This window comes from Diorhabda sublineata, chromosome 4 (genome assembly GCF_026230105.1).
Source record: "Diorhabda sublineata isolate icDioSubl1.1 chromosome 4, icDioSubl1.1, whole genome shotgun sequence".
In the NCBI taxonomy this organism is placed as follows: Eukaryota; Metazoa; Arthropoda; class Insecta; order Coleoptera; family Chrysomelidae; genus Diorhabda; species Diorhabda sublineata.
In genome coordinates, this window is record NC_079477.1 from 1746464 (window position 1) to 1773936 (window position 27473).

General features: G+C 33.5%; 2 protein-coding genes across 4 annotated transcripts; one reads left to right on the forward strand and one right to left on the reverse strand.

Moving 5' to 3' along the window:
• Positions 1 to 146: 146 nt before the first annotated feature.
• On the reverse strand, positions 147 to 1489 carry LOC130443509 (protein seele). The gene is made up of 3 exons (XM_056778195.1): positions 1317 to 1489; positions 393 to 715; positions 147 to 337 (listed from the first exon to the last, which is right to left on the reverse strand). Exons 1-3 carry the CDS (start codon positions 1420 to 1422, stop codon positions 200 to 202), a joined length of 567 nt encoding a protein of 188 aa, XP_056634173.1. The 5' UTR covers positions 1423 to 1489; the 3' UTR covers positions 147 to 199.
• Positions 1490 to 1731: 242 nt separating this feature from the next.
• On the forward strand, positions 1732 to 27293 carry LOC130443508 (paired amphipathic helix protein Sin3b). 3 transcript variants are annotated; one of them, XM_056778193.1, is made up of 14 exons: positions 1732 to 1792; positions 1853 to 3185; positions 6379 to 7427; positions 10151 to 10378; positions 10444 to 10710; positions 18098 to 18492; positions 18555 to 18770; positions 19034 to 19298; positions 19361 to 19598; positions 21139 to 21326; positions 21399 to 21860; positions 21918 to 22172; positions 22240 to 22536; positions 23698 to 27293. In XM_056778193.1, exons 3-14 carry the CDS (start codon positions 6399 to 6401, stop codon positions 23947 to 23949), a joined length of 4092 nt encoding a protein of 1363 aa, XP_056634171.1. In that variant the 5' UTR covers positions 1732 to 1792; positions 1853 to 3185; positions 6379 to 6398; the 3' UTR covers positions 23950 to 27293. The 3 variants fall into 3 exon arrangements, with proteins under 3 accessions (XP_056634171.1, XP_056634170.1, XP_056634172.1); XM_056778192.1 differs by having other exon boundaries at positions 1853 to 2215; XM_056778194.1 differs by lacking the exons at positions 1732 to 1792; positions 1853 to 3185 and adding an exon at positions 3994 to 4132.
• The last annotated feature ends 180 nt before the right edge of the window (positions 27294 to 27473 follow it).

Genomic DNA, 27473 nt, shown 5'->3' on the forward strand with positions numbered 1-27473 from the left:
CTAATGACTTTCTGGAATTCCTGCTCTGCAGAGGAAAAATTTTCCTATATCAAGACCAGGTCTAAAATATTCCTCGCCCTACATGAATAAAGTCTCCCTCCTATTTATGAATATTTTCATTGGAGCTTTTATAAATAAAACGATACTCTAGAAAAACCAAAAAAAAGTTTATTTTATCATAAAGAAAAAGATTTTACAATCAAAGTTCCAGTTTAGGGGATTTAAAATCTGTACATATATTTGACTGTGTAATACAAAAGGCTTTCGATACATCAGTCTCTCCTTTTTGGTACAACGTTATAATCTCCTCTTCATGTTCTTCCATAATGCCCTCGCACTAAAAATTAAAAATATTTAGTATACAACAAGCACAAAAGAAATAAACAACTAACATAAAACTTGAGGCTTTTATTGAGATCACCATCTTGTATAATATCCACATCAGACCAATCTGGGTTCATAGTACCAATGTCGGTAAGCATATTTAGTAGAGTAAGAGACCCATTGTTCTTCCATTTAGCACGAATGTAATTATCCATTTTGTTACATACTCCTTCGATTATTTCCGAAAGGGCTAGTTCAGATTTGGTTTGCGGTACGGTTTTGTGCTCATAATTGCCTTGTGCATCGAGCCGATATCCTCCCACATCAACTTTTTTATTTGGATCTAATTTGTTAACTTCTCTGTTTATTTCATAAATACTTTTTTCACATACTAGAAAAAATATTAATAAAACGTAAAAAAATCTTTTATCTTATTGAACAATAAAGCATTTAAAAGAGATTCAATAGTCTCCTAGCATTCAATAAGTGAAAGTTATTTAATTACTTAAAGTGAACTCCCAAAATGTAAACTATGCATGACACAAATCACTGTAAAACACCTAATAATAGACTTCAAAATTTCAATAATCAAGACAACAACCTTAATAACAATATAGAAGAAGCACTTGGCAAAAATTGTAATATCCAGAATCTTTTTAAATATTTAAATGACGTTAAAATCTTAATAAAAACATCCCAATTGTACATGCGACCTGCTTGCAAAATAAAAAAAAAATCGATAATTTTATAAAATAAAAAGATATAGGACGTATAGCTACACAAATTGTGATGTATAGAAGAATAGATAATTTTAGTTTATACATAAAAAACATAACAGAAGCAGAAATACACATAAGATAAAATTATAAATACAAATAAAACTATTTAGTAACTTATAAAAGAAATTGTAAGAATGTAATATTCATGATTATACCACGTATTATCCACGTCGAAATGGAAAATATCTGTATCAAAATTTGCTGGTGTCTAACCTAAGCATCTCAATTCCGCTGGATCAATTTCTGTATCTGTGGCAAATGATTGTGCTTTTACCGAATGGAAATAAAAAAACGATAATACTAAACACAAATATTTCATTATGAATATGAACTAACTCTTCTTGCACTACAAAGACTATTAAATAATTTGTACTTACTTGTTTGCCGTTTGACACGTACCTCACATCTAATTGGTTATTAAAAAAAAATTCAGGCGTGCCAATCGATCGTATTAAATATTTTGATCCACGTTTCACTAGTATATCCTGTGATATATGCGTATATAACTAGAATTTGATCAAGTATAGTTTCCAACATATTTTATTGTAAAGTTTTATCTCAAGTTTTATGGAACTTTATGGCATACTTAAGTTTACGATACGCGCCTTTTTTGAAATTTCGGTACAGTGGCGCACTCCCGTCGATCATCCACGATTCTACATTCAGATTAGTCCACTCGGTATAGGGGAGTAAGCATCGAGTTCTAATTTCTGTAAATATAATATTTTCTATATAATATTATTTTGTAGGTGAATTTAGATACCAGTAATCATTTAAAAAGGTTCTTTGTTATATAGTTTCATGAAAAAACTATAGAAATATTTGGTTTTTTAAAAATTTTTGTAACGTGACTTGTCCCCCCAAATAAAATGAACTGTTCCAAACAAGCTTTGAGGATTCTGAAACAGGCAGGCAAGCACTGCTAGCAGCCAGTCGCCAATCGGTCACCGTATTAAGAGGTAGAACATAATGTGTCAGAATTTTCTTTTCATGAATTTGAGTGTAAAGTTGTTCATTTATTGTGAAAACGCAATATTATTGTTAAAAAGTAGTATTGTGCCTGTGGAAAGCTGTTTTATTGAAAAATTCAACTCAGAAGTGGCTTTTTCGAGGTGAGTGACATATTTTTCATTCCTTTATCATCTAATTTACGGTTATTGGCATCCAGACGGTATTATTTCGGTTTTTTATCGAAAGTAATGAATTTTAATAGTCATTTTCCATAATTACCTCATTATAATGCTTTTGTAGAATATCTAAAATTAGTTCATATGTTTTTCAAAGTGGGAGGTGAGGTGTCTAAAATATTTTTTTTTCGGATCTTTTGTTTTAAATAAACAAATTTGTTATTAATACCAAATTTAGTGAGATGTTTGTTGTCGGCGATGTCGAGAACACTTGACCTGGCAACCGCGGAAAGCGTGTTATAAAAGATTAGTAAGCAACACGATTTTTTAAATGCCAATTGGCAATTTAATTTAAATTTCGTCTATTTATATATAGCAAATCAACATATTTCGTCTACCGTTCAGATTATTAATTTAGAAATTTCCATTATGCCTTCATCATACTACTCGTTATGAAATATTCTCGTAACATTTTGTATTTGTTTACTGACAAAGGTTTGCAAGCGATTTTCGTCTTTACGAACATTTTGTTTAGAGTAACCGCTGGCAATAGCGCTTTGTGTGCGTCCGGTTCCCTACCCTTCCACTCTCCTATCGATTCGTCGTTTATCCAATGGAGAGCTCTCTTCTTGGCTCGCGGGAGCGAACTCTTTTTGCGGCGTTGTCTTTTTACGCCCATTACTCATATTAAAAACCTCGGAATAATGGTTTTTGATCGTCCCTGTAACAACGGCAACGTAGGTTTAATATTGGAGGGCAAACGATGTTGCCAAGCTATGGACATACATTCTCGTATCGCATACGTAAATTTATACTTCTACAATCATGATTGTGCGACGTATTAAATAGTCCGAAAGGATGATACTGTACTTGTGGTGCATGTTATTGCTCTTGGCGTGGTTCGATAACTGCCCGATATGGAAAATGTATCATTTGACTGGTACTTGACGAAAATGTAAGTTTAATTTGAGGACAATGCGTTACAAAATAATTTTGTTTCTTTACACGAATGACACCTGATTTAGCAGATGGATTTTCAACTAACTACGAATAGGTTCATCTAAAAATAGATTTCGGGAAAGTGTATGGGGTATCTCGCGTCCGAATATTTTATAGTAATCGTAATGTTATTCTGTAATTCTAAAACAAATGTCACACATTTTTTGATCTCCGTAATAATTTCTGAACACTTAGTCAAGGTCAAACGGGAAAGTTAACTGTTGCTAAATGAATACATAAAAAAATAATCTCGGACTTTCTTCGTCGGTTTCGCGGCGTAACTCATATTATTTCAGGTGCAACGCCTTTTAAGTTTCGTGCAGATTATCCAGAAATTGCAGATTGCAGTATTGTCAAATTGCGCAACCGGGATAATATTAGGGTTAACACAGCCAATGGTATTGGGCTTGGGTTGCGCGCGCTATTATACACTCTACACTAAACATGTTTCTTTATTTTTATTACGTAACGTAGTATATTTGGTTCGAATTCATCATACCTATCTGATTATTGCGGTGTACTTTTTCGGAAATCTAATATTTTAAAATATAGTTTGTTTTTTATATAAAGTGATTTATGATTTTGACAATGATAACAATGTAAAAGGCTTATTGAACGTTGTGATTTTTGTTTGAAATTCACGATGTGGTAAAACGAGAATCAGGCGTTCAAATGATCACTAGGATACGCTACCGCTACCGGTTTTGTTTATGCCTGAAATAAATAAGTGGGCGTGTCTTTACCAATCAGCTGAACTCTAGCAGTTCAACATGGCAGATGTCGGCTTCATTTGAACGTTTTGTGTCAAGTTTTGTGCACTACACTTTAAAACTTTCGTTAAATATGATAAACGTGAGAGGTTTCTACTATTTTTGGAAATTACACGGAATTTTCCTTTTCGTGGTAAGGTATTTTCATACAACTTTTTTCCTACTTAAAAAATAACCTAAATCTATCGTTATGAAATTGATATTTCATTAATATCTATATATTTAAATCATATTTGATTAATAATTAGATATTTCGTTCGCATCTATCGAATCCTAATATAACGCAGTTTCCATTCACTGCCATTTTTATGTTGAAATATATTTATAAAGAATTTCCCAGTCATTAAGGAACGAGTAATTTAGAAAATCTCATTTCTTGTATCCTTGGAAACTGAATTTGTTTAAACTAAACTGAAATTGAATATTTTAAAATCGAGCATTTGGGTTAGTCAAATTTTGAATGAAGTATTGATCAATCATGCATATCACATTATTACTAACATAATCATAGTTCGGAGTTATTCTGTTTTCAAGCAATTTTTCACCCAAAAAAATAACTTTGAAATAATTAATTTATTGAAAGATACTAAAACTATCCAATTCAGATACTTTCTAAGTCGATATTGAAGGAAATTGGATTTAATTTTGATAAACATACCAGTTTGTTGAATTGAGATTGATGTGAACAAGGAAAAGCCACATTTAGTTAAACAATTACTGTTTAAAATATTTCCTGAAATCATGATGCTCTTTCTAGTTGAGTATTTAATTGTAAAGTGAAATTTGAGAGTGATTATCCTTTCTTAAGGTGGACAGATTTTGAATTGATGGAAAAAATGGCAGAAAAAAATTGAAATATATTTATAAAGACTTATTTAGGAACCATTAGTTTATCAGTTATTAAGAATATCTCATTTATTTCGTCCTTGGAAATTAAATTACAAACAAATAATTGTAATGAATTAGTTGATGAAGTACTGCATGATTTTCTTAAAATTGTATTTTTGATCCTGGGTACGCCCTTTTGTTGTTTATACAGCACTTTTTAATGGTATATTTTGTAAAAATTGTTACACCTAAATACAAAGTGTTTCAAAAATCTTGCAGAACTTTATTTAGATAATTGAAATATTTCATATATGGACACTCGGTATGTTTATAATAAATTTGAATAAGTAAATATTTTACGAAGATGTAAATTATACAATGAGCTTTACAAAAAAAAAATCTTTAGAATTTCTTGTCGTTTATTTATGTAAGATTGTTTTGAAACCTCATTTTTTGTAATAAAGTAGGCGTGTGAATCATTAAAATGAATCATGAAAAGCATATTGATTTGATAGGATACGATACATTTAGAAAGTTTTGTTATTACAAAAAAAAAACTTTCAAACAAATTACAAAGTAGTTATACGAGGATGGTTCTAAAAGTACCTGATCCAACAAATAAAACACAAAAATTCTCTCCTTTTAGCTCCCATAGATGTTCAGTAGGTTCGGTATTCCTTTTCAAATGCTAAATCTGGCGCTTAGGGTGTATGAAGTAGTAATTCAAACTTTAATTAATTAAATTTGACCATTGCAATAACGGTTGTGTGAGCTGGTGCATTGTTTTGATAAAACATCACTGTCTTCCGACCGTTTTTACTTGGTTTCTTCGCTCAAACGTCGCAATAAGTTCGTATAATTCTAGTAGTTGATAGTTTTTCCTTTATCAAGATAGTCAATGAAAATTATCCCAAAAAACTGATACTATGACCTTGCCTGCAGATGGAACCTTCTTTGGAGTCGATTCTCTCTTTTCAGTTCAATGTTTTGATTGGTTTTTTTGTTTGGAGTATGAAGTGATAGATCAAACGGCGCAAAACGTGGCATCCCATACGACGTATCATACTTTTTAGAACGCCTACAATGTCTGCTAGTTCGCGCACTTTCGATCGACGATCTTCCAGTGCCGATTTGTGGATTTTCTTCGACATTTCTGGAATCGTCAGTTTATTTGGTCGAAAAACCGCGATGCTGGTCCTTGCAGGTCGTACTATCTCGTTTAAACTCTACTAACCAGAATAGAATCTAATTTCAGTTTTCAAATAAAAGTATATGTATCATACTAAACAACGTGGCGTTTTTAAAACTTGAAATATATGTTGTACAGATCGGTAACTTTCTGATGCAGAGGGTATTTTTCAAGCAAATACCGCCATCTCTAGGTCAGGTCCTTCTCCGTCCTCGTCCCTAACAGTGATGCCAAATTAGATTTGAAAAACAGTAAAAACAGTTGTTAATAACAAAAAAGTGGCCTTATTATAACCTAAAAGTTTTTTTTTTTTTTTTGGTTTGTCGAGTTACTGAATTAGAATTTGTCTTGTCTTGTTGCAGCCGCCCAAATGTAATTTGAAATGAAACGTTTGCGCGTGGATGAGACCGTGAAAGAAGGAAACGAACCTCCTTTGTCTGGCGGCGGTATCGGTCAGGGCGGCGCCCTCTATCGTCAATCGCTGTCCAATGTGGTAACTGCGTCTTTATATTCGGCGAACAGTTCCGCGAATACCGTGAAAGTAGTGAGCGAAGGCATGCAATCTGGACTATATCCTCCCGCTCCGCCGGTCAGCTATGGCCATTCGTTACCGTCGGCCACCGCGCCGCATTCTCTTAAACCACCGACGATGTCCATCCCAATCGGCGGACATTCCCAGTTACGCACTGCCGGCGGTTCACCATCTGGGGCTGGACTCCAAGAATCTGCGCAACAACAATCGTCCAATACCACAAATTTCCAACGGTTGAAGGTCGAAGATGCGCTTTCGTATCTGGATCTGGTCAAGTACAAATTCGGATCGAAACCGCAAGTTTACAACGATTTTTTGGACATTATGAAGGAGTTTAAGAGTCAGAGTATTGACACCCCGGGTGTTATAACTAGAGTGTCGAATCTGTTTAAAGGATTTCCCGAATTGATCGTCGGTTTCAATACTTTTCTCCCTCCGGGTTATAAGATCGAAGTGCAACGTAACGATCAGGGTTACGCGTTCCAAGTGTCCGTTAGTATGCCGAGTCCGACCGGAACTATCAACTCGGGACCGCAAGAACATCGTTCGGCTATGATTTTAAAAGGTTCAGGAACTATAAATGTGTCCGGTCAACAACCGCCTCCGGGTCCGCCGAGCTCCCAACCGCTGTCGTTTACTCAACACATCCCGCCCGTCACACCTCAACCACCACCAGCGCCACAACCTCAGCAACAACCGCCGATGGTTCATCACACCCCTTCTTACGGGGGTAACGGCGCTCCGCCGCTCACTTACGGTTCTCTGTCGTTGTCTGCAGCTCAAGCGGCGGTTACTCACGCCCTCCAGGGGAACACGGACACGCCGCAGAATCAACCAGTAGAATTCAATCACGCCATCAATTACGTTAACAAAATTAAGGTAAGTTGTCATAAATTTTCTTTATAACGCGTTTCAACTTGTGCTGATGTAGAGTGAGCTGTTAAAGCGTAATCCGTAAGCTTGAGGTTCACTTTATTCCAGCGCTCGACTGGATTATATCGTCCACGTTGTTCCAGTCGTTAAAAAACTGCTACCTATGTACCGTCAAAGATGTTTTGCTGAGCAGATTGGTACGTGTCTTTGTATTTACAAAATTCCGAAGAGGTATCTGTACGAACAAACAATTCCAATCAACCGGATTGGATTGGACCCCCCGGAACGGTACAGGTTTACATCTTTCTAGTACCATTCCAGCTCTGTACTGGAATAATATGAACCGTATGTGAAAAACATTAAAACCGATTAGAATTTTTCAAAATAGCAGCCTTTGCCAGACCCCCTTGGGCGTCGATTGTATTCCCAGGAATAGACAAAAAAAAGATGAGGGGTTAAGAAACTCCTGGCAGATCTCTTTCCGGTTGGTCTATTGCTCTTCTGATAACGCTCATGGCACAAACTTCCTCATGGTTAAGTTTTATGTTTGAGTAGTGCTTTCACTTTTTCCCTACCTTCCAGGAACAGCTTGTGTTACTCAAAAATACCCGATCTAGCCATGGCCGCATCACCGTAGGGTTCCTTAATCATGTCGTGAGTCTTTTCGATTTATTTACCAAATTTTCCACGAAATATAATTGCAAATTGCTGCTCCACGATTCTCAGAGATGAGGCCTTTCGAAAAATAAAAGTTCAAAATAGTGCAGTCTGAACTTTTACATTAAAAAAAAATATTTGAACCTTTTTCACTTATTCAATCAGTGAATATAAAACCAGTAATCCTCATTGAACCACATTCCATATTTTTTTCTAAATATATTTCATACACTCTATACACTATAACTTTAAAAAAAGTTGTTCTGAATCACTGTTCAGTGAGGTAACTACAAAGCAATCTGTTCCTCTTACTGAGACTGTTGGAAATCATAGTTTATAGTGGCATTGTGGACGGCCAAGAGGTCATTGACCCCTCGTGCCCGACTTGACGTTACTAAAGGTCAATGTCCTTTGAAAAGCTGATCAGGCGGTTTCGCTAGTCATTAGGCAAGTTGTGAGGCTTGTCCAAGTGTTTGAATCGCGCTCGTGGTAGTGCTGAGTACTCACAGATGATGTGGTTTGCCGTACCATCTTCCTCCATGCACCAGCTGCACTCCGGATCGTCCGTAATGCCCATGGTGTGGAGATGGTGCCTTAAATGACCGTGTCCGGTTAAAACCTAATTGGAGCAGTTGTTTGGTGTAGACGCACAAGGTCCAACAAAGTGTGCCTTTGCTTGTCTTAAGCCAGGTGTCTATCCATCTTTGCCGAGACCTCCTTGCAAGCGGACCATTGAGATACACAACAGCAACACTTTTAGCTACATCAAGGGGGGGCTCTGGGTCCATAGGACTGTCGGGGTATTCAGATTCTTCTAAGGATCCTCTAGCTAAGGCCCTTGCAACTTTTAGTAAGTCCAAAATAGTTCTAGAAGACTTGAAGTTACAGGGGAAATATTAATTACGTATCTTAGCTCATTGATTCTTTTCCTATGTCATCCTCGGATTTTTGTCTATCGAAAAAAAAAAATTCTCAAGATATATTTGTACAGGGGTTGTTTTAGAATAATTATTACCTGTTTAGAGCATTATTTGGGAACACTTTATTCAATAAAAACATTGAAAATAAGGTTATGGCTTATTCGTCTTTCCCTGAATCATCTTCAGACAATTTTTAAATAGATTTCTTAAGATCAAAATGCACAAGTGTTATTTCAAAACAATTATTACCTACCTAGGGCATTCAGGAACAATCTGTTCAATAAAAAAATAGGAGGTATACTTGAAGCTCATTTTTCTTTCCTCAAATCATCCCCAGACATTTATTTATATAAAAAAAATAGATTTCACATAATTAAACTGTCCAGGGGTTGTTTTAGGATAATTATTACCTGCTTATGACTTTCAGAAATATCTTATTGAATAACAAAATCAATCGATATCATCTAAAAGATGTCATTGAAATTCAAAAATAATTTTACAAAGAAGTAATGTAATTTTTAGGTTATGGCTGCTATTTTCACCTCTATTATGTGCTTTGAATCCAAATTTATGATCAGTTCAATAATTTAGTATAGAATTTTCTTAATTTAATAATTTTTAAGAGTCAATGTTCCTTACCCACTTTTCTAGATAATATGCTACTTTTAAAAAAATTCTCCAGATTTTTTTAATCCGTTTTCCTACCAAAACTTGAAACATATTAATTTATTAGCGTACTTAAGTGTCATTGTAATTTATTGAACACTATCACTTGCAAGTGTGAAACAATTAATGATTTACTCATTTTAAATCGTTACACGTTAGGTTAGATAAAGTAGTCATTGGGTTAATCAAACACATGCTGAAATGCTTTACATTTATTTTTATTTTTAATTCAGAATTTATTATGTTTATGCAGTTACAGGTTTTCAAATAGTTACCCACTGAACTCATTTTGGCACAGAAAAAAAAATTGAATCACTAAAATTTGTTTATTATGTTAATAAACAATTCAACCAAATTATGAATCATACTCATTTCATAATCGCAGAGAAGTGGTAGTAGTAGTAATTTGTATTTGTGAAATTTTAAATTTATCATTATATGTAGTATTGAAGGCATTATTGAAATATCTAAAAATGTCTCTTTTAGAACCGCTTCCAAGGACAACCAGAGAAGTATAAGAAATTTTTGGAAATCTTGCACACTTATCAAAAGGAACAGCGCACATTGAAGGAGTCATCGAGCATATCTAGTGGCATAAAACATCTAACCGAGCAAGAAGTTTACAGTCAAGTAGCAAAACTTTTTGAAAATCAAAGTGATCTGTTGACAGAATTCGGGCAGTTTTTACCAGATGCCACCAGTCATACCAACCAGGTTAGAACATTTAGTTAAAACTAATTTTCTTATACCTAATTACTAATGTTGATTGTAATTTACAGGTGCCAGTTTCGGAACACTCAAACTCCGTCAAAAAACTTCCAGTGAAACCGTATAACCGTGATCATATGCTGGAAAGACATGGCGTTCAACATAAACCCAGTCATATCGCTGGGGGGCCAGTTAAAAGATCCCCGCCATATTCCAGTTATCAACATCGAGATCAACCGCCTCCTAAAAAACACAAGATTTCTTCCACTTGTCGAGATGTTAGCCTCAGCGAAGCTGGGAAGTATGGAACACTCAATGATTATGCGTTTTTTGATAAGGTGAGTTATCAGTGCATAATATTATACATAATGTTTATGTTTTTATGCATTGATTCATAATTATAATATAAATAATGTTGGGGAAATTAAAAAATAGTACAAAATAGGTGCAGCATTAACATAAATATAAAATCGACATTTTTTTATCTGAAAATTATATTTCAGTGACATTAATTGCACTATTAAAAATAATTAGTTTTTCTTATATTGCCGAAAAAAATTAAACAGTACAATGAATTTTATTTACCGGATTTTCCTTTACAATCCCCCTATCGATAACGATACAAACGAACTACAGATCTATAATTTATTATATATTTAATCTGATCTTTTCTTCTTCTTTCCAATTCTTACTTAATATTTTCTTTAATATTATGAATCTTCCATTTTCATGAAGATAATCGTATTAAAACAGCATAATTTTATTAAATCGTATCAAACATAATGAAAAGTTTGTTTTTGTTTGTAACGTATGTCATTATCGTTATTATATCCTCCAGTAAACATATTCTATAAATATAAATGTTTAAATATATTTATTCTATCTTGAACGTGGCTTAAGTATTTTGGAGATAGGGAGTGAAAGTTTTCATTATATTTAATCGACCGTAGAAATGTTTATAAAATTTCAGAGCTGCTAGTTTTCATTGTTTTATCAAATTGTAAACAAATTATACTACCAAATAGATTTTTTTGAAATTTGGGCCATATATATGTTTGGTGATGCATTCGAACTACTGCTCATTTTAATATGTGTTTTCCAAACTCCCAACAGATCAGTTTGGTTTTTCTAGTGCTTTTCTTTTATAACATTATCCCTAATTATGTTGATGCATTTGAACTACTGCTCATTTTAATATGTGACCGATGTAATTTAATGTTTTTCAAACTCTCCAAAGATCAGTTTGGTTTTTCTAGTGCTTCCTTTTTATAAAATTGGCCCTAATTGTGTTGATGCATTTGAACTACTGCTCATATTATATGGCTAGGGGGACAAAAACTGTCAGAAGGGGATAGATTACTTTTTCTAGCGTTTTCCTTTCATAACATTGGCCTTATTTATGTTTAGTGGATCATTAGAACTACTGCTCAGATTATATGGAATGAGAAACGTAAAAAATTTAATTACCTGATCTTTAGGACCTTATATATGGAAAAATGCTATCTATAAGCGTATTCATAGCTTATAATAGGTGTCAGAAGGGGATGTATACGTGTTATGATTTTCTATAAGATCAGCAATCAAATAAATTGCTTTTTTGAGTGCTTTCCTTTTATAATATTGGGTTATTAGAACTACTGCTCGGATTATGTGGCTAGAAACACGAAAAAAATTGATAATATTACCTTGGGGGTCTTATATATGCTAAAACGTTGGTCTTATTTATGTTTCAAATATCTTAAGACTGTATAATAGTCATCGGTTTTTATTTGAATTCATGTTCAGTAGACTGTAAAACGAATGCAGATGGTATTCGAAACTTAACATTGTATTTCGATTAGATTTGCTACATTAATACAAAATTTATTTAATTACTTGTATTATGTAAACAATTTCACCAATTAACATTAATTTTTAAAACATTTGAAACTTAATTACCTTAATAATAGTGAAAAATGATAATCGGTGTTCCTAAAACATTTTGAGTGTTTGTTATGTACATATTTTTGGTATTTATGAATTTTTTAAAGACTCAAAAGTGTCATCTTTGGAAACAGTGAAAATTGTGGCTTTTATTTAGCCTTTCATACCATCATGAAGGTCATTATTTATATTTTATTAAATATTTGTAGGACTTGTGTATTTGAACTACTGCTCATTACTATAGATGTAGAATGAACTTTTCATAACTCATTTTTTTTATATAATATTAGCCGTTTGGAACAATATGAAAGATATACAGTATTAGTTAAAAGTGTGGTTGTTTCTCACCTCTTGATCCCATCACAATGGTCATTATTTGTATCTTTTGACATCTTTGTAGGAGTTTCAGCAGCGGAAACCCCAATTGTTATTCAATGATCTAGATTTGTTATATCAAATATGTATTAGGAGGTATTTTTTATGGTTTAGAACTTTTTTTGCATAAAATGCCCCACGAAAGAACCTCCCCAAGTCTGTATAGGTCTTATGATGAGTTTTATATAATTAATTTTTTATTTATATTGATTCTAGGCAATATTGTTCAAAGTAAAATTTTATTTTAGTTGTTTCATTTGTTTTATCCATTCACATTGAACTATTACCATTTTTTCATAACTTTCTGAAGTATTAACATTTTTTTAGTATGATCAGTGTGTAAATTTATTCAGATATTTACTTTAAAAATTAAATCCTATTTAATCAAAAACTTTTTACTTCTAAAACATTGGCACTATTTATGATAGTGTGTACATTTGAACTACTACATATTATGTAGCCAGAAAAGTGGCAATAATCTTAAAAGTACATAGTACATTTGAACTACCACTCATATTATGTAGCTAGAAAGGTGAAAAAATCTTGAAAAAACGTGTGATTGCATTGATCAAATTAGAAATCCGTTCATAGTTTATAATAAGTGTCAGAAAGGGATGTAATATGTAAGATCTGCCAAAAAAATTTTATTTTGAGTGTTTTGAAAGGGGATGTGTGTCTGCCATCAAATACATTGCTTTTTTTTGTTATTCTAAAACGTTTGTCCTATTTATGATTGTTAGTACATTTGATCTACCGCTCATATTATATATCCCCGCCATTTTATGTCTGTAAGGCTTGTGAATTTATCGATAATAATGAATTTCTGTCCCTTTTACACACCCTATCCTGCAGTAACAAACACTACACTTACTTGTAGTACATTTGGGTGTATGTTTGAAGTTGAAAATTATCTAACAACCACTTGTTTTTGTAGTGACACATTAGTAATATCTCCGTTATTTTTCCATTCAGTTATTTTTGGTTAGAAAATACGAATTTTATCACACTAAATAAACATTTTTTTTTTATACGAAAATCGACATCATTTATGACGAATTAGTCTGGTGTACGTCGTAACTTTCAACTGTTGTTCCACGTTTATCGTTTACCGGTTGAGCTGGCACTGTATGTCCTTGACTGATGCTAAATGCGCACACAAAATTGGACATCGGGAGAAAACAGATGAAATTATTTTAATCGGATATTAAAACGTACGTATACAGGTGTACGCGAATAGTAACAGAGTTAAGTCGTTAAATAAAATCGAGAAATTGATTCGATATACTTTTTGTTCGATGTTTATTTTTTATTAGATTCCGTTTTTTGCGCCATCATCATCACAAACTTTGTTGTGATTTTGCTATCAGTACACAGTTAACATTGTTTTCGTAAAACCGAGTCGTAAAATAATGGTTTTAAAACGGAGTACGTGGATTGGGGAAACATCATATGTACCTGTAAAGTGACGTTAATAAAACAGACAATTTGGTATAGACGAAATAGGAATTAAAAAAAAAAAAAAAATGTTTTTATCGATATTTAGTAGAATGTGCGGACGAAATACACGAGGTCGCCGAACTTTATTTATTTTTATTATTATTAAAATTATCATGCTTCACACAAATATTTAAATATAAAAAAAAATTGTTACAAGGTAAACATTGCCGTTCAAAAAATAATTTTATACAAACATCTTTGAAGAATATTGTACAAGAAAGCACGACAGTTGATTGTTTTCAAAATAAAATAATATCAAAATAAATAAATAAATAAATCATTTGATATACATTAAAAATGATTATTGAAAGGGGGTGGGGTTCACCATTTTTTCACTCAAAAAGAGAGAGATACTTTTGTAAAAACAGTGTAACGTTAAAATGTCACAAATGCTTGTGGCTAATTCTTGGCATAAAACGCTATATACTTGTGGCTAATCACCAGACGTTCGATTTTACTCATAATTGGGTATAAAATGCTACAAATACTTGTGGCCAATCATCGAACATTCCATTTTACCCATAAATGGGTATAAAATAGTACAAATGCTTGTGGCTAATCATTTGATTTTCAATTTCACTCATAACTGGTTATAAAATGCTTCAAAAGTTTGTGGCTAACCATTGTATGTCCCATTTTACTCATAATTGGGTATAAAATGCTACAAATGCTTGTGGCTAACCATTAGACGTTCCATTTTACTCATAATTGGGTATAAAATGCTACAAATGCTTGTGGCTAACCATTAGACGTTCCATTTTACTCATAATTGGGTATAAAATGCTACAAATGTTTGTGGCTAATCATTTGACGTTCAATTTCACTCATAACTGGTTATAAAATGCTTCAAAAGCTTGTGGCTAACCTTTATATGTTCGATTTTACTCATAATTGGGTAAAAAATACTACAAATGCTTGTGGCTAATCACCAGACGTTCCATTTTACTCATAATTGGGCATGAAATGCTATAAATACTTGTGGATAATCACCAGACGTTCTATTTTACTCATAATTGGGTATAAAATGCTACAAATGTTTGTGGCTAATCATTTGACGTTCAATTTCACTCATAACTTGCTATAAATTGTTTCAAAATCTTGTGGCTAACCATTATATGTTCGATTTTACTCATAATTGGGTATAAAATGCTACAAATGCTTGTGGCTAATCATTTGACGTTCAATTTTACTCATAGCTGGTTATAAAATGCTTCAAAAGTTTGTGGCTAACCATTGTATGTCCCATTTTACTCATAATTGGATATAAAATACTACAAATGTTTGTGGCTAACCATTATATGTTCGATTTTACTCATAATTGGGTATAAAATGCTACAAATGCTTGTGGCTAACCATTAGACGTTCCATTTTACTCATAATTGGATATAAAATGCTACAAATGCTTGTGGCTAATCATTTGACGTTCAATTTCACTCATAACTTGCTATAAATTGTTTCAAAATCTTGTGGCTAACCATTATATGTTCGATTTTACTCATAATTGGGTATAAAATGCTACAAATGCTTGTGGCTAACCATTAGACGTTCCATTTTACTCATAATTGGGTATAAAATGCTACAAATGCTTGTGGCCAATCATTTGACGTTCAATTTCACTCATAACTTGCTATAAATTGTTTCAAAATCTTGTGGCTAACCATTATATGTTCGATTTTACTCATAATTGGGTATAAAATGCTACAAATGCTTGTGGCTAACCATTAGACGTTCCATTTTACTCATAATTGGGTATAAAATGCTACAAATGCTTGTGGCTAATCATTTGACGTTCAATTTCACTCATAACTGGTTATAAAATGCTTCAAAAGCTTGTGGCTAACCATTATATGTTCGATTTTACTCATAATTGGGTATAAAATGCTACAAATGCTTGTGGCTAACCATTAGACGTTCCATTTTACTCATAATTGGGTATAAAATGCTACAAATGTTTGTGGCTAATCATTATATGTTCGATTTTACTCATAATTGGGTATAAAATGCTACAAATGCTTGTGGCTAACCATTAGACGTTCCATTTTACTCATAATTGGGTATAAAATGCTACAAATGTTTGTGGCTAATCATTTGACGTTCAATTTCACTCATAACTGGTTATAAAATGCTTCAAAAGCTTGTGGCTAACCTTTATATGTTCGATTTTACTCATAATTGGGTAAAAAATACTACAAATGCTTGTGGCTAATCATTTGATTTTCAATTTCACTCATAACTGGTTATAAAATGCTTCAAAAGTTTGTGGCTAACCATTGTATGTCCCATTTTACTCATAATTGGATATAAAATACTACAAATGTTTGTGGCTAATCATTTGACGTTCAATTTCACTCATAACTGGTTATAAATTGTTTCAAAATCTTGTGGCTAACCATTATATGTTCGATTTTACTCATAATTGGGTATAAAATGCTACAAATGCTTGTGGCTAACCATTAGACGTTCCATTTTACTCATAATTGGGTATAAAATGCTACAAATGTTTGTGGCTAATCATTTGACGTTCAATTTCACTCATAACTTGCTATAAATTGTTTCAAAATCTTGTGGCTAACCATTATATGTTCGATTTTACTCATAATTGGGTATAAAATGCTACAAATGCTTGTGGCTAACCATTAGACGTTCCATTTTACTCATAATTGGGTATAAAATGCTACAAATGTTTGTGGCTAATCATTTGACGTTCAATTTCACTCATAACTGGTTATAAAATGCTTCAAAAGCTTGTGGCTAACCATTATATGTTCGATTTTACTCATAATTGGGTATAAAATGCTACAAATGCTTGTGGCTAACCATTAGACGTTCCATTTTACTCATAATTGGGTATAAAATGCTACAAATGTTTGTGGCTAATCATTTGACGTTCAATTTCACTCATAACTGGTTATAAAATGCTTCAAAAGCTTGTGGCTAACCTTTATATGTTCGATTTTACTCATAATTGGGTAAAAAATACTACAAATGCTTGTGGCTAATCATTTGATTTTCAATTTTGCTCATAACTGGTTATGAAATGCTTGTGGCTAATCTCCAGACGTTCCATATTTCTTATAACTGGGTATAAAATGCTTGTGGCTAATCATCAGACGTTCCTTTTTGTAGTTATTGGGTATAAAATGCCTCAAATTCTTTTGGCTAGTGTTATAGATCAAAAACATGGACAAGATCCAACTGTATGGTTATCAGACCTTCCACTGTTGTGGTTAATGGACACTAAACACTCCAAAGGCTTGTGGGTATAACCCAACATTCTTTTTTTGTAGTGGTTGAGTATAAAATGCTTGTGGATAATCAACCAGACGTTCCATTTTACTCATAATTGGGTATAAAATGCTACAAATGCTTGTGGCTAATCACCAGACGTTCCATTTTACTCATAATTGGGCATGAAATGCTACAAATGCTTGTGGCTAATCACCAGACGTTCCATTTTACCCATAAATGGGTATGAAATGCTACAAATGCTTGTGGCTAATCACCAGACGTTCCATTTTACTCATAATTGGGTATAAGATGCTATAAATGCTTGTGGCTAATCACCAGACGTTCAATTTTACCCATAAATCGGTATGAAATGCTATAAATGCTTGTGGCTAATCACCAGACGTTCCATTTTACCCATAAATGGGTATGAAATGCTACAAATCCTTGTGGCTAATCTTCGGAAGTTCTTATTGAGGGTAATTGGGTATACTTCTGGATATTTTATGTCCAGTACTACAATTGTGACAATTCACTGCAACTTTTAGACCAAATGAACATTGTCTTTTGTTTATCCAACAATGGTAATTATGTTTTTTATCTAAATAGACTAGTAAAGGTGTTTAATTATGAAAATTGAAAGGTGAATTTGTACAAACAGAATATGTCGACTCGTTTTTTAATTTTCTTTTGTTATTGTTATAGGTACGAAAGGCGGTTCGATCCCAGGAAGTGTACAACAACTTCCTCCGCTGCCTGACGCTCTTCAATCAAGAAATAGTCTCGAAATCGGAACTCATACAAATCGTCACTCCGTTTCTCGGTAAATTTCCCGAGTTACTTCGCTGGTTTCGCGAATTTATGGGTCAGAACGAAACCGAAGCGGTACCGTTCAACGTCGCTCGTAACGAGAGACCGCAAGGTGATCACGCATTAGAAATCGATCTGGCAACAGCGAAAAGATTGGGCGCCAGTTACTGCATCATTCCGAAAGCGCAAGAAGGACTCAAATGTTCGGGAAGGACTCAACTATGTAAAGAAGTATTGAACGATCAGTGGGTGTCGTTTCCTACGTGGTCAGAAGATAGTACGTTCGTTAGGTGCGTTAAATTTAATGATAACATTTATATATTTGAGGTTAATTTTTTTTTTTTTGGTACAGTTCGCGTAAAACTCAATATGAGGAATACATGTATCGTTGTGAAGACGAACGTTTCGAACTGGACGTCGTTATCGAAGTAAACGCCTCTACTATTAGGGTTTTGGAAGGTGTCAATAAAAAATTGAGCCGAATGAATCCAGACGACGTTGCCAAGTATAAACTTGATGATTGTCTAGGCGGAAATTCACCTACATTACATCAGAGAGCTATCAAAAGGTAAATTCCTTCCATCTCACAAATTTGTATAAAGATATTGGTGCAAATGACATTTTATGACCAATAAATTCATTTCATAGAACTATATTGGTGCAAATGACATTTTATGACCAATAAATTCATTTCATAGAACTATATTGGTGCAAATGACATTTTTTATACGTTTAATGTTATTGATGATTATGAAAACGCCGTTTGCACCAAAAGTTTGATTTATTTGATTAAATGTTGGACAAAATTTAAATTCGCATTCGATGTTGTAGGATTTACGGTGATAAAGCACAAGATATAATCGACGGCTTAAAAAGGAATCCAGCGGTAGCCGTACCTGTAGTATTAAGAAGGCTCAAAGCTAAAGAAGAAGAGTGGAGAGAAGCCCAAAAAGGTTTCAATAAAATTTGGAGGGAACAGAACGAAAAGTACTACCTTAAGAGTTTAGACCATCAAGGAATTAATTTCAAACAAACGGATGTGAAGGCGTTACGTTCGAAAAGTTTGTTTAACGAGATCGAGACAATTTTCGACGAGGTAAGTTGAGAAATTCTTATTTTTATCAATTGCTATGAACGATTTTTTAAATTTTTTCACAGAGGCACGAACAAAACGAAGAAGGGGCCGAACCTATCGTCGGTCCGCATTTGGTAATACAATATAAGGACCGTACTATTTTAGACGATGCAGCTAATCTCCTTATTCATCACGTCAAAAGACAAACCGGTATCCAAAAAGGAGAAAAAAGGAGAATCAAACATTTATTAAGGCAGTTTGTACCCGATTTGTTCTTTCATCCAAGGCAGCAACTTAGCGACGATGAAAGAGAAGATGATGGTGAGTAAATCCGGTCTATACTGAACTGTTTCTACTGTCACAATTACAATCTTTGAGCCGGTAGGCTCTAAAAAACGGAAAGTGAACTGATAGCTCTGAAATGGACAAGAATATATGAACCAAAAACGAAATTCGTCGTCCAAATAGGCTCAGCACCTTCTGTTTTCCTACCAGAAACGTATGACATCGTAAAAGCAGTGGAGCAGCTTTCCAAGTACTTGATTCTCGTGAAATTGGAGTCAAAGTGATTATCAACTCTTTGGGAGCAAACAACACAGCTACTCTAATCTGGATATCTGATCACATTGGAATGTGATAGGAGATAACTCCTTTCATATGCGGAATAATTCAACCAATTGGTCCCCTAAGATCCTTTCATCAGAAAAAATGAGCTGACGAGAGTTACTGATATCCTCATTGGACACTACCTGGTTTATGACCACTTCAGACTGCTCTTGTCGTTTCTGCAAGTAACCGAGGGGAGAAAACAAGAAGACATCAATAACTTGGAGTAATACCCCGGGTCTGGAAGAAAATATTTCTTTCTTATTCTACCAATTGGCCCCAAAGGGCACTTGCATTCGGCGAAAATGAGATAAGGAGAGTTATTGGTATCCTCATTGGACACTACCTGGTTTATGACCACTTCAGACTGCTCTTGTCGTTTCTGCAAGTAACCGAGGGGAGAAAACAAGAAGACATCAATAACTTGGAGTAATACCCCGGGTCTGGAAGAAAATATTTCTTTCTTATTCTACCAATTGGCCCCAAAGGGCACTTGCATTCGGCGAAAATGAGATAAGGAGAGTTATTGGTATCCTCATTGGACACTACCTGGTTTATGACCACTTCAGACTGCTCTTGTCGTTTCTGCAAGTAACCGAGGGGAGAAAACAAGAAGACATCAATAACTTGGAGTAATACCCCGGGTCTGGAAGAAAATATTTCTTTCTTATTCTACCAATTGGCCCCAAAGGGCACTTGCATTCGGCGAAAATGAGATAAGGAGAGTTATTGGTATCCTCATTGGACACTACCTGGTTTATGACCACTTCAGACTGCTCTTGTCGTTTCTGCAAGTAACCGAGGGGAGAAAACAAGAAGACATCAATAACTTGGAGTAATACCCCGGGTCTGGAAGAAAATATTTCTTTCTTATTCTACCAATTGGCCCCAAAGGGCACTTGCATTCGGCGAAAATGAGATAAGGAGAGTTATTGGTATCCTCATTGGACACTACCTGGTTTATGACCACTTCAGACTGCTCTTGTCGTTTCTGCAAGTAATCGAGGGGTACAGCGAAACAATTCTTCTGTGAGTATGAGACTGTCCATTGACAAAGGCTTCTTAAAACCAAAAGAGGTCGGGCACGTAGCCTACAGCACATGGTGAACAGTCTGTAGTAAATAATAGAATCAGTAGGTCAAAGGTTAGCGCCTCAGCTCATCTAATATAGTGGCAGTAAGACAGTTTGAATCCCATAAATTTCAACTTTTCATGTTATGTATCTAATGGTCGATTAATTTCTCCCTTAAAACAGATGATAAGGACGATTGTGATGATAGCCCAAGTAGTTCGCCGAAATCTGATAAGGAAGTGAAGAAAGAAGGACCGAGTCCTGGTAAATCTCCCGGTAGGGGAGATATTAGTCCCAATTCCGTAAAAATGGAAACCGATACTAAGGACGAAGAACAAAAAGCGCTTTTACACATGCAAACCAGCGATCCTGTAAGTTTTAGTACAACTCCGAGGATTGCCAAATTCAGATTTATAACTAATAACCCGTTTTTTATGTTGCAGGATGAAGCTTACACTCTTTTTATGGCGAATAATAACTGGTACGTCTTCCTCCGTTTACACGCCATTTTATGTGAACGTCTGGCGAAAATTTATGAAAGGGCCGTAGCAATGGCCGCCGAAGAGGCAAAAGCCCGTTCGAATCGCAAGGAAAGTACGGCCATAGCACTCCGATTAAAACCGAAACCCCATATCGAAATCGAAGATTACTATCCCGCTTTTCTTGATATGGTGAAGAATCTCCTCGATGGTAACATGGAGGCCAATACTTACGAAGATACGTTACGAGAAATGTTCGGTATACATGCTTACGTCGCATTTACGTTGGACAAAGTCGTGTCGTATGCGGTGCGGCAATTACAACATTGCGTTACCGAACGTACGGCCACGTCTTGTCAGGATCTGTTTTTGAAGGAACAGAAAAAGGGAGCTGCTGGAGGATCCTGCGCCACGGCATACAAAAGGGTATGTTTGGATTTCTGCAGTAGTTCGAATGAATATTTTAAAGATTTACTCTATTAGGTTCACCAAGAATTAGCTTACCAGCGGGCGGCGGAAAAGATTGTCCAAGATGAGAATTGTTTCAAGGTTTTTATCTACAAGGAAGATTGTCGTATGACGATCGAATTACTCGACGCTGAAAATGAAGATGGTAAAAAAGTAGACGATGGGAAAAAATGGAATGCGTATAAAGAGCGTTATGTTGACATTACTTTGGACTCGAAACCTAGATCGCCGGTATATTTGGACAGGAATTTGAGGTTATATCAAAGGAGGGTTAGTATTCTCATTATAAAATTTATAACGTTTCGATTATATTTGTTTTTATTTTTTTATAAATTAGGTAGCGAACAATGTCTGCAAGAACAAAAGACAAATCAGAAATCATCAGTCCAACAGGGAGGAAGAATCCAGCGAGGAAAATAAAAAGATGGATACCGAGAATTTCAATATTCTAGACGCCATTGAGAGGAAATTGAACGAAAGAACTGTACCGGAGAGAGATCAGACGGAGCATCCCGGTTATGAGGTCAACGATGAAACTGAATGCAAATTTAATGTCCAAGATTCCAAAATTATGTTTACTGTCAGAAAAGATAGTTATTTGTACAATATTAGTGCCTTCCACAAAGCGAGAAAGGTGAGTAGTTTGATCAAAATTTTGTCTAAGACAAAAATATTCAATAGGATTAACTAAATGGGAAAGTTCAGTATATGATAAAGGGTTTTTCCTTTGCATAGATTGTCCTTTTTCTTCTACTCTTGAGAGTAGTTAAGTTGCTCTTAAAATAACGTGCATTTGAACTACTATAGAAAATTAAGAAATAACTTAAGGATTTTGTGTGTACGAGATGCAATTCTATCAAAATGATTTTCCATTCAAATTCGATTAGTTTTAGGGGACACACTGTGCTGCAACCCTATGGTTTATTGTACTGTCAACATCTTCCAGTTCCAGAGTTTTAAAAAAATTCTAGAATCTGTGTTAGTCCCAAAGAAGTTGAGGTTTCTTAACCAAACCACCCCATGCAATTGTGAGTGTACTATGTGAATTGGAGTTTGTTTCAAGTAGATTATGTTTTTTCTCCTAAAAAATTCTTATCCAAACTACCCCACATAATAGTGAGTAATTTTAGAGCTAGGGGGAATGGAGTTTGTTTCAAGGAGGTTAGGTTTTCTTTCCTACAAATTTCTTATCTAAACCATCCCTTGTAATTGTGAGTTATCCGAGAACTGGGTGGATTGGAGTTTCTTCCCCTTCCCACAAAATCTACACTTGTCAGTTTCTGCTAGACCTTATCTCATTAATTGAGATGTCAGTGTCAGAAATGTGTTGAAGAAAATTTTTGGGGTGCTCTACCCGGTAGAAGAGTGATTCTTCTTCGGTTTTTTCCAGCAGAAAGAATTTGCGTTTTATATTAGACTATTTGATTTCATTTGATACCTGTATGCTTAGAAATCCATATGCAAGTTTTCTTTGTTATTTCTGGTCATATTTAAGTCGATGTCATGGAAACTAAGTGCTTTGATTTGCTGTCTGATTTTCAAGAGTGAATTGATGTCACATTTATGATTTTTTTCTATCCAGGTATCTTTCAATAGCGATGATGAATATTTGGTATTCGAGAACTCCAATTTCAGCCCCTATGGTGGTGTATTTTGTTCTACACACTTATTCCAGCTGTACAACAGGTGTAGTCGGTACAAAAGATTCAGTGATGTGCATTTGAACTACCCTGAAAATTTATTTTCATTTTGTATTTGTACAAACGTCAAATTGATCAATAATTTTGTATTTCAGTCTCATCCGCATGTAACGAAGAAAAAAGCGGGTCGTTTTCGGCAGTGGTTAAAACATTGGACCAGTGAGCACGTTAGTGACATTCAAGTGAAGCAGTGCACGGACTGGTTAATGGGTAGGTGCGAGGGCGTAGTGCCCAACAGGACGCGTGTATTAAATGATAACGATATAAATAGGACTCCTTATGTGCCCTACAACAGATACCGTGTTGAACGTTTGGCGTCATCCAACGATGCTTCTTCCAACGTTTGAAAATCAAAAAAAATTTAAAAAGGATCGACCGTTTCCTGGAATGTACTAACTTTATGGTATAAAGTGGAATTATTAAAAAAAAAAATTGTACGAAAATGAAATTTTTGAAATTAATTAATTCCACGAGGCGGTCCAGAATATTTTTTGCAATTTCGTGTTAATTTTTTTTATATATATTTAATTGTTGTTTGTTAGAAGACATTTGAACCGGTTCCTTATGCAGGTGTAAAATTTTATGTGGTGCTGTGGCGGGGCTACCAATTTTCTTTTTCAAGTTTAATTTTTTCATTGTCTCGTCACTTGGATCTCTTAGTGAGTGTTCAAAGCAACTCGTACATCGAATTTTATCATCATTAAATGATATCTAACTACTTGAATTTGATATGATTATATAATTTTCATTTGTTGTTCTAAGAGCTGAATTCTAAATCTACTCGATAAATAGTCTAAATGTGGCTATTCCCAAAGATTCTGTGACGTGCATTTGAACTACTATGAAAAGTTTATCGTATTTGCATATTTAGGTTATAACAGTCCGATGGAATTTTTGAGGTATTTTATGTACTTACACAAACAAATTAGAAGGATAAAGGACTAGTTTTCCTAGGTTACAAGAATATTTTTTAAAGTTATTTCTTCTTTTGACAATTTTAAGAGTCAAAAGACAGTCCCTAATTCTTAAACTGTAACTATTTTGAAAGATTCTTTGACTTGCATTTGAACTACTTTTTAATGTTTATCGTATTTGCATTTCGTTTCGGTTACAACAGGAATTTTTAAGGCGTTTTATGTATTGACAGGAACAAATTGAAAGGATAAAGGACTAGTAAACCTCATTGGATTAGAATCCCCAAAAAATTTGGCTCAAAACTATTTTATATTCACACTAAGTTCTATTTGTCTAAAAATTATATATTCTACAAATATTTTCCCTATATGACAAATTGAAATAAGTATATTTTACTCTGTATATTCTAACTTTGGACTAAATTTTGGCAAAAAATTGATCCTTTCATCAAATAAGCACAAAAATTAAATTTATTTAACTATGAGTGAGCTTTGACCACTTACTTTCGGTAAAATCAAGAAACATTTGTGTGAACCCTATTATTTTATATGAATTTCAAAGTATTTTATTAATTTATTGATTTTTTTTGTGAAAAGGCCCTCGCAGTGATACAATTTTTTTTATATATATATATGTACCTATTAAGTATGAAAACTCTTTGTAATTGTTTGTTCAAATTTTTATCATTGAATTGAATCGATAATACAAAGTTTTTTTGTCTTTTGATTATAATATGCAATTCAACATCGACCGATTAAAATATATATTTAATTGAATAAATGAACGTAAAAATTGAAATTTCGTTTCTTTTATCGCGTTTCCATGAAATAGAAACTTGTTAATCCAGAATTATGGTCCAAACGACATACTTTTTGCTGTTTGTCGAAAAGTACTATTAAACATTTGGACCATAACTCTTTTAAAAGTATATACCTTTCATATCCGATACATTAATCAAGTATATAATGATATATTCTTGAAAAAATTCTTCCAAAGATCCATATCAAGTTAGCTCATTGACCTTTAAGCATTCTTACTGTTCTATAGAAGCTGTCGGCTTTGAAATTTCACTGTTAAACCCAAATTTCCATAATATGTTTATTTACTCGAAACAGAATGTTGGTCGATGTTGATTTGTAACCGGACTTGCAGCTGAGAGTGCAATACTGTTTTGTGTGTTTAATTTTTGAAGAAGAAAAAATACAAACATGAGAATTGAAAACTAGTATTTGAAATATGTTCCAAATATATCATTTGCTGTTTGGTAAGATAAAATTTCAACAAAAACAAATTATTAATTTCCTATATTGCCAAATTTTGCATATATCCCAGATTATCTAATTCTATATATACATATTTTGAACAAATTTCAATCTGGTAACTTTTTTTTTTTCAGAAATGTTTAGCAGTAAAAAGTATATTTAGATATTGGAAACACTTTCTAAATTTTTTGAAAAAATACTGTGCTAACCCCAAATTTACTGTGCCCATTTTTTTTAACCGATATGACTTTTGTCTTTGTATTCTTTGAACGATTTAATTGTTTATTTTGAATTGTAAGTTAAATCGTATGCAGCAACCGACAAGTCTTCTTTGGTGGGTGTTTTAAATGATAATCTTCATTGTTGCAAACAATTTCGAAAGTTTCATCACTGTAATGTATCTTCGGGCTAACACAAAAGCGTTAGAGTCGCATCAATATAAAATAAAAGTAATTTGATACGTTAATGGAACTTCAAGTGTCTAAGAGACACTTGGAATCGCTTAACTATGATATTGGTTCCCATCAGGAGCGGTCTGTATCAGTTAACTAGATGACATCTGACGTTGTAGTGTTGGTTTGTTGTTGCCAATTTATTTCCATTATTTCAAGTCCCATTTCGAACTCTTTTTCTATAACAAATGCGGTAATATTTCTAAAAATAATTACTACCACTAACTGAAAGGGGGAGCAAATATGTCAGTAATTATTGTAAAATGAAATGCATCAATTAAATCAAAACTTTTGATTGAACTTTATTAAAAGATTTCTCATTTTATTTGTAAAGTATACTGGTGTCAAAATTGGAAAAAATTTTCTTAACAATCATTTTATTGTACTTTTCAATAATACTTTTTCAGTTATTTTTTTTTCTATATAACCAATTGTGAACCAATATCGATTAAAAAAAATATGGCATTAAGTACAATATGTATATAAATTGATTTATGTCACAAAATTCGTATTTTCTTAAAGTGTTTCCATTATAATCAATTTTTTTTACCAATATAATATTTGAGCCGATTTTTTCGTCACTTCTGACAAGCTTCATCTTCGAATGAAAAGCTCTATTTTTAATTGTAACGTTATGTTGACATATTTCGTGAAGCGAATTTTTGTATATAAATATAATTGGAAGTAATTCGTTTTTTTTTGTGTTTAATTATTTATTTTTTTTGAGAACGGTGTAAAAACTAAGTACAAACTCTATTTTTTTATAGATAGTTGCTTTTAAGATATGTCAGCATCTTGAGCCATCCATGTATATAATAAATAGAGACTTATAATGTGAAAATAACCAATAAAACATTTTCTGTAAAGAAAAACATTCCATTTTGTATGAAAATAGATGTTTTAATAAAATGAACAGTTCAATTTAATCGATTGGTTATTTTCACATCGTTTTTTTCTCACTTTTAATTTGTATAAATAGATTATAGTTTCTTAAAAGTGGGAGGCAATATGTACACATTTCAAATATCTTGTACATACAGTTTATAAAAAAAATATTTGAGATATGTTTAGTTTTATTTAATCCTAATTTTTTGTGCCCCAAAAAGAAAGTACTCACCCTAAATAACCGGTAATAACATCAACATCCATAGAACGGCGGTGAAATACGTTGACAAAAATTTAAAGTGCATCGAATGATGTGCCCCTTAAAATATCTTTAAATCCTCTTTGCAACTGATATAA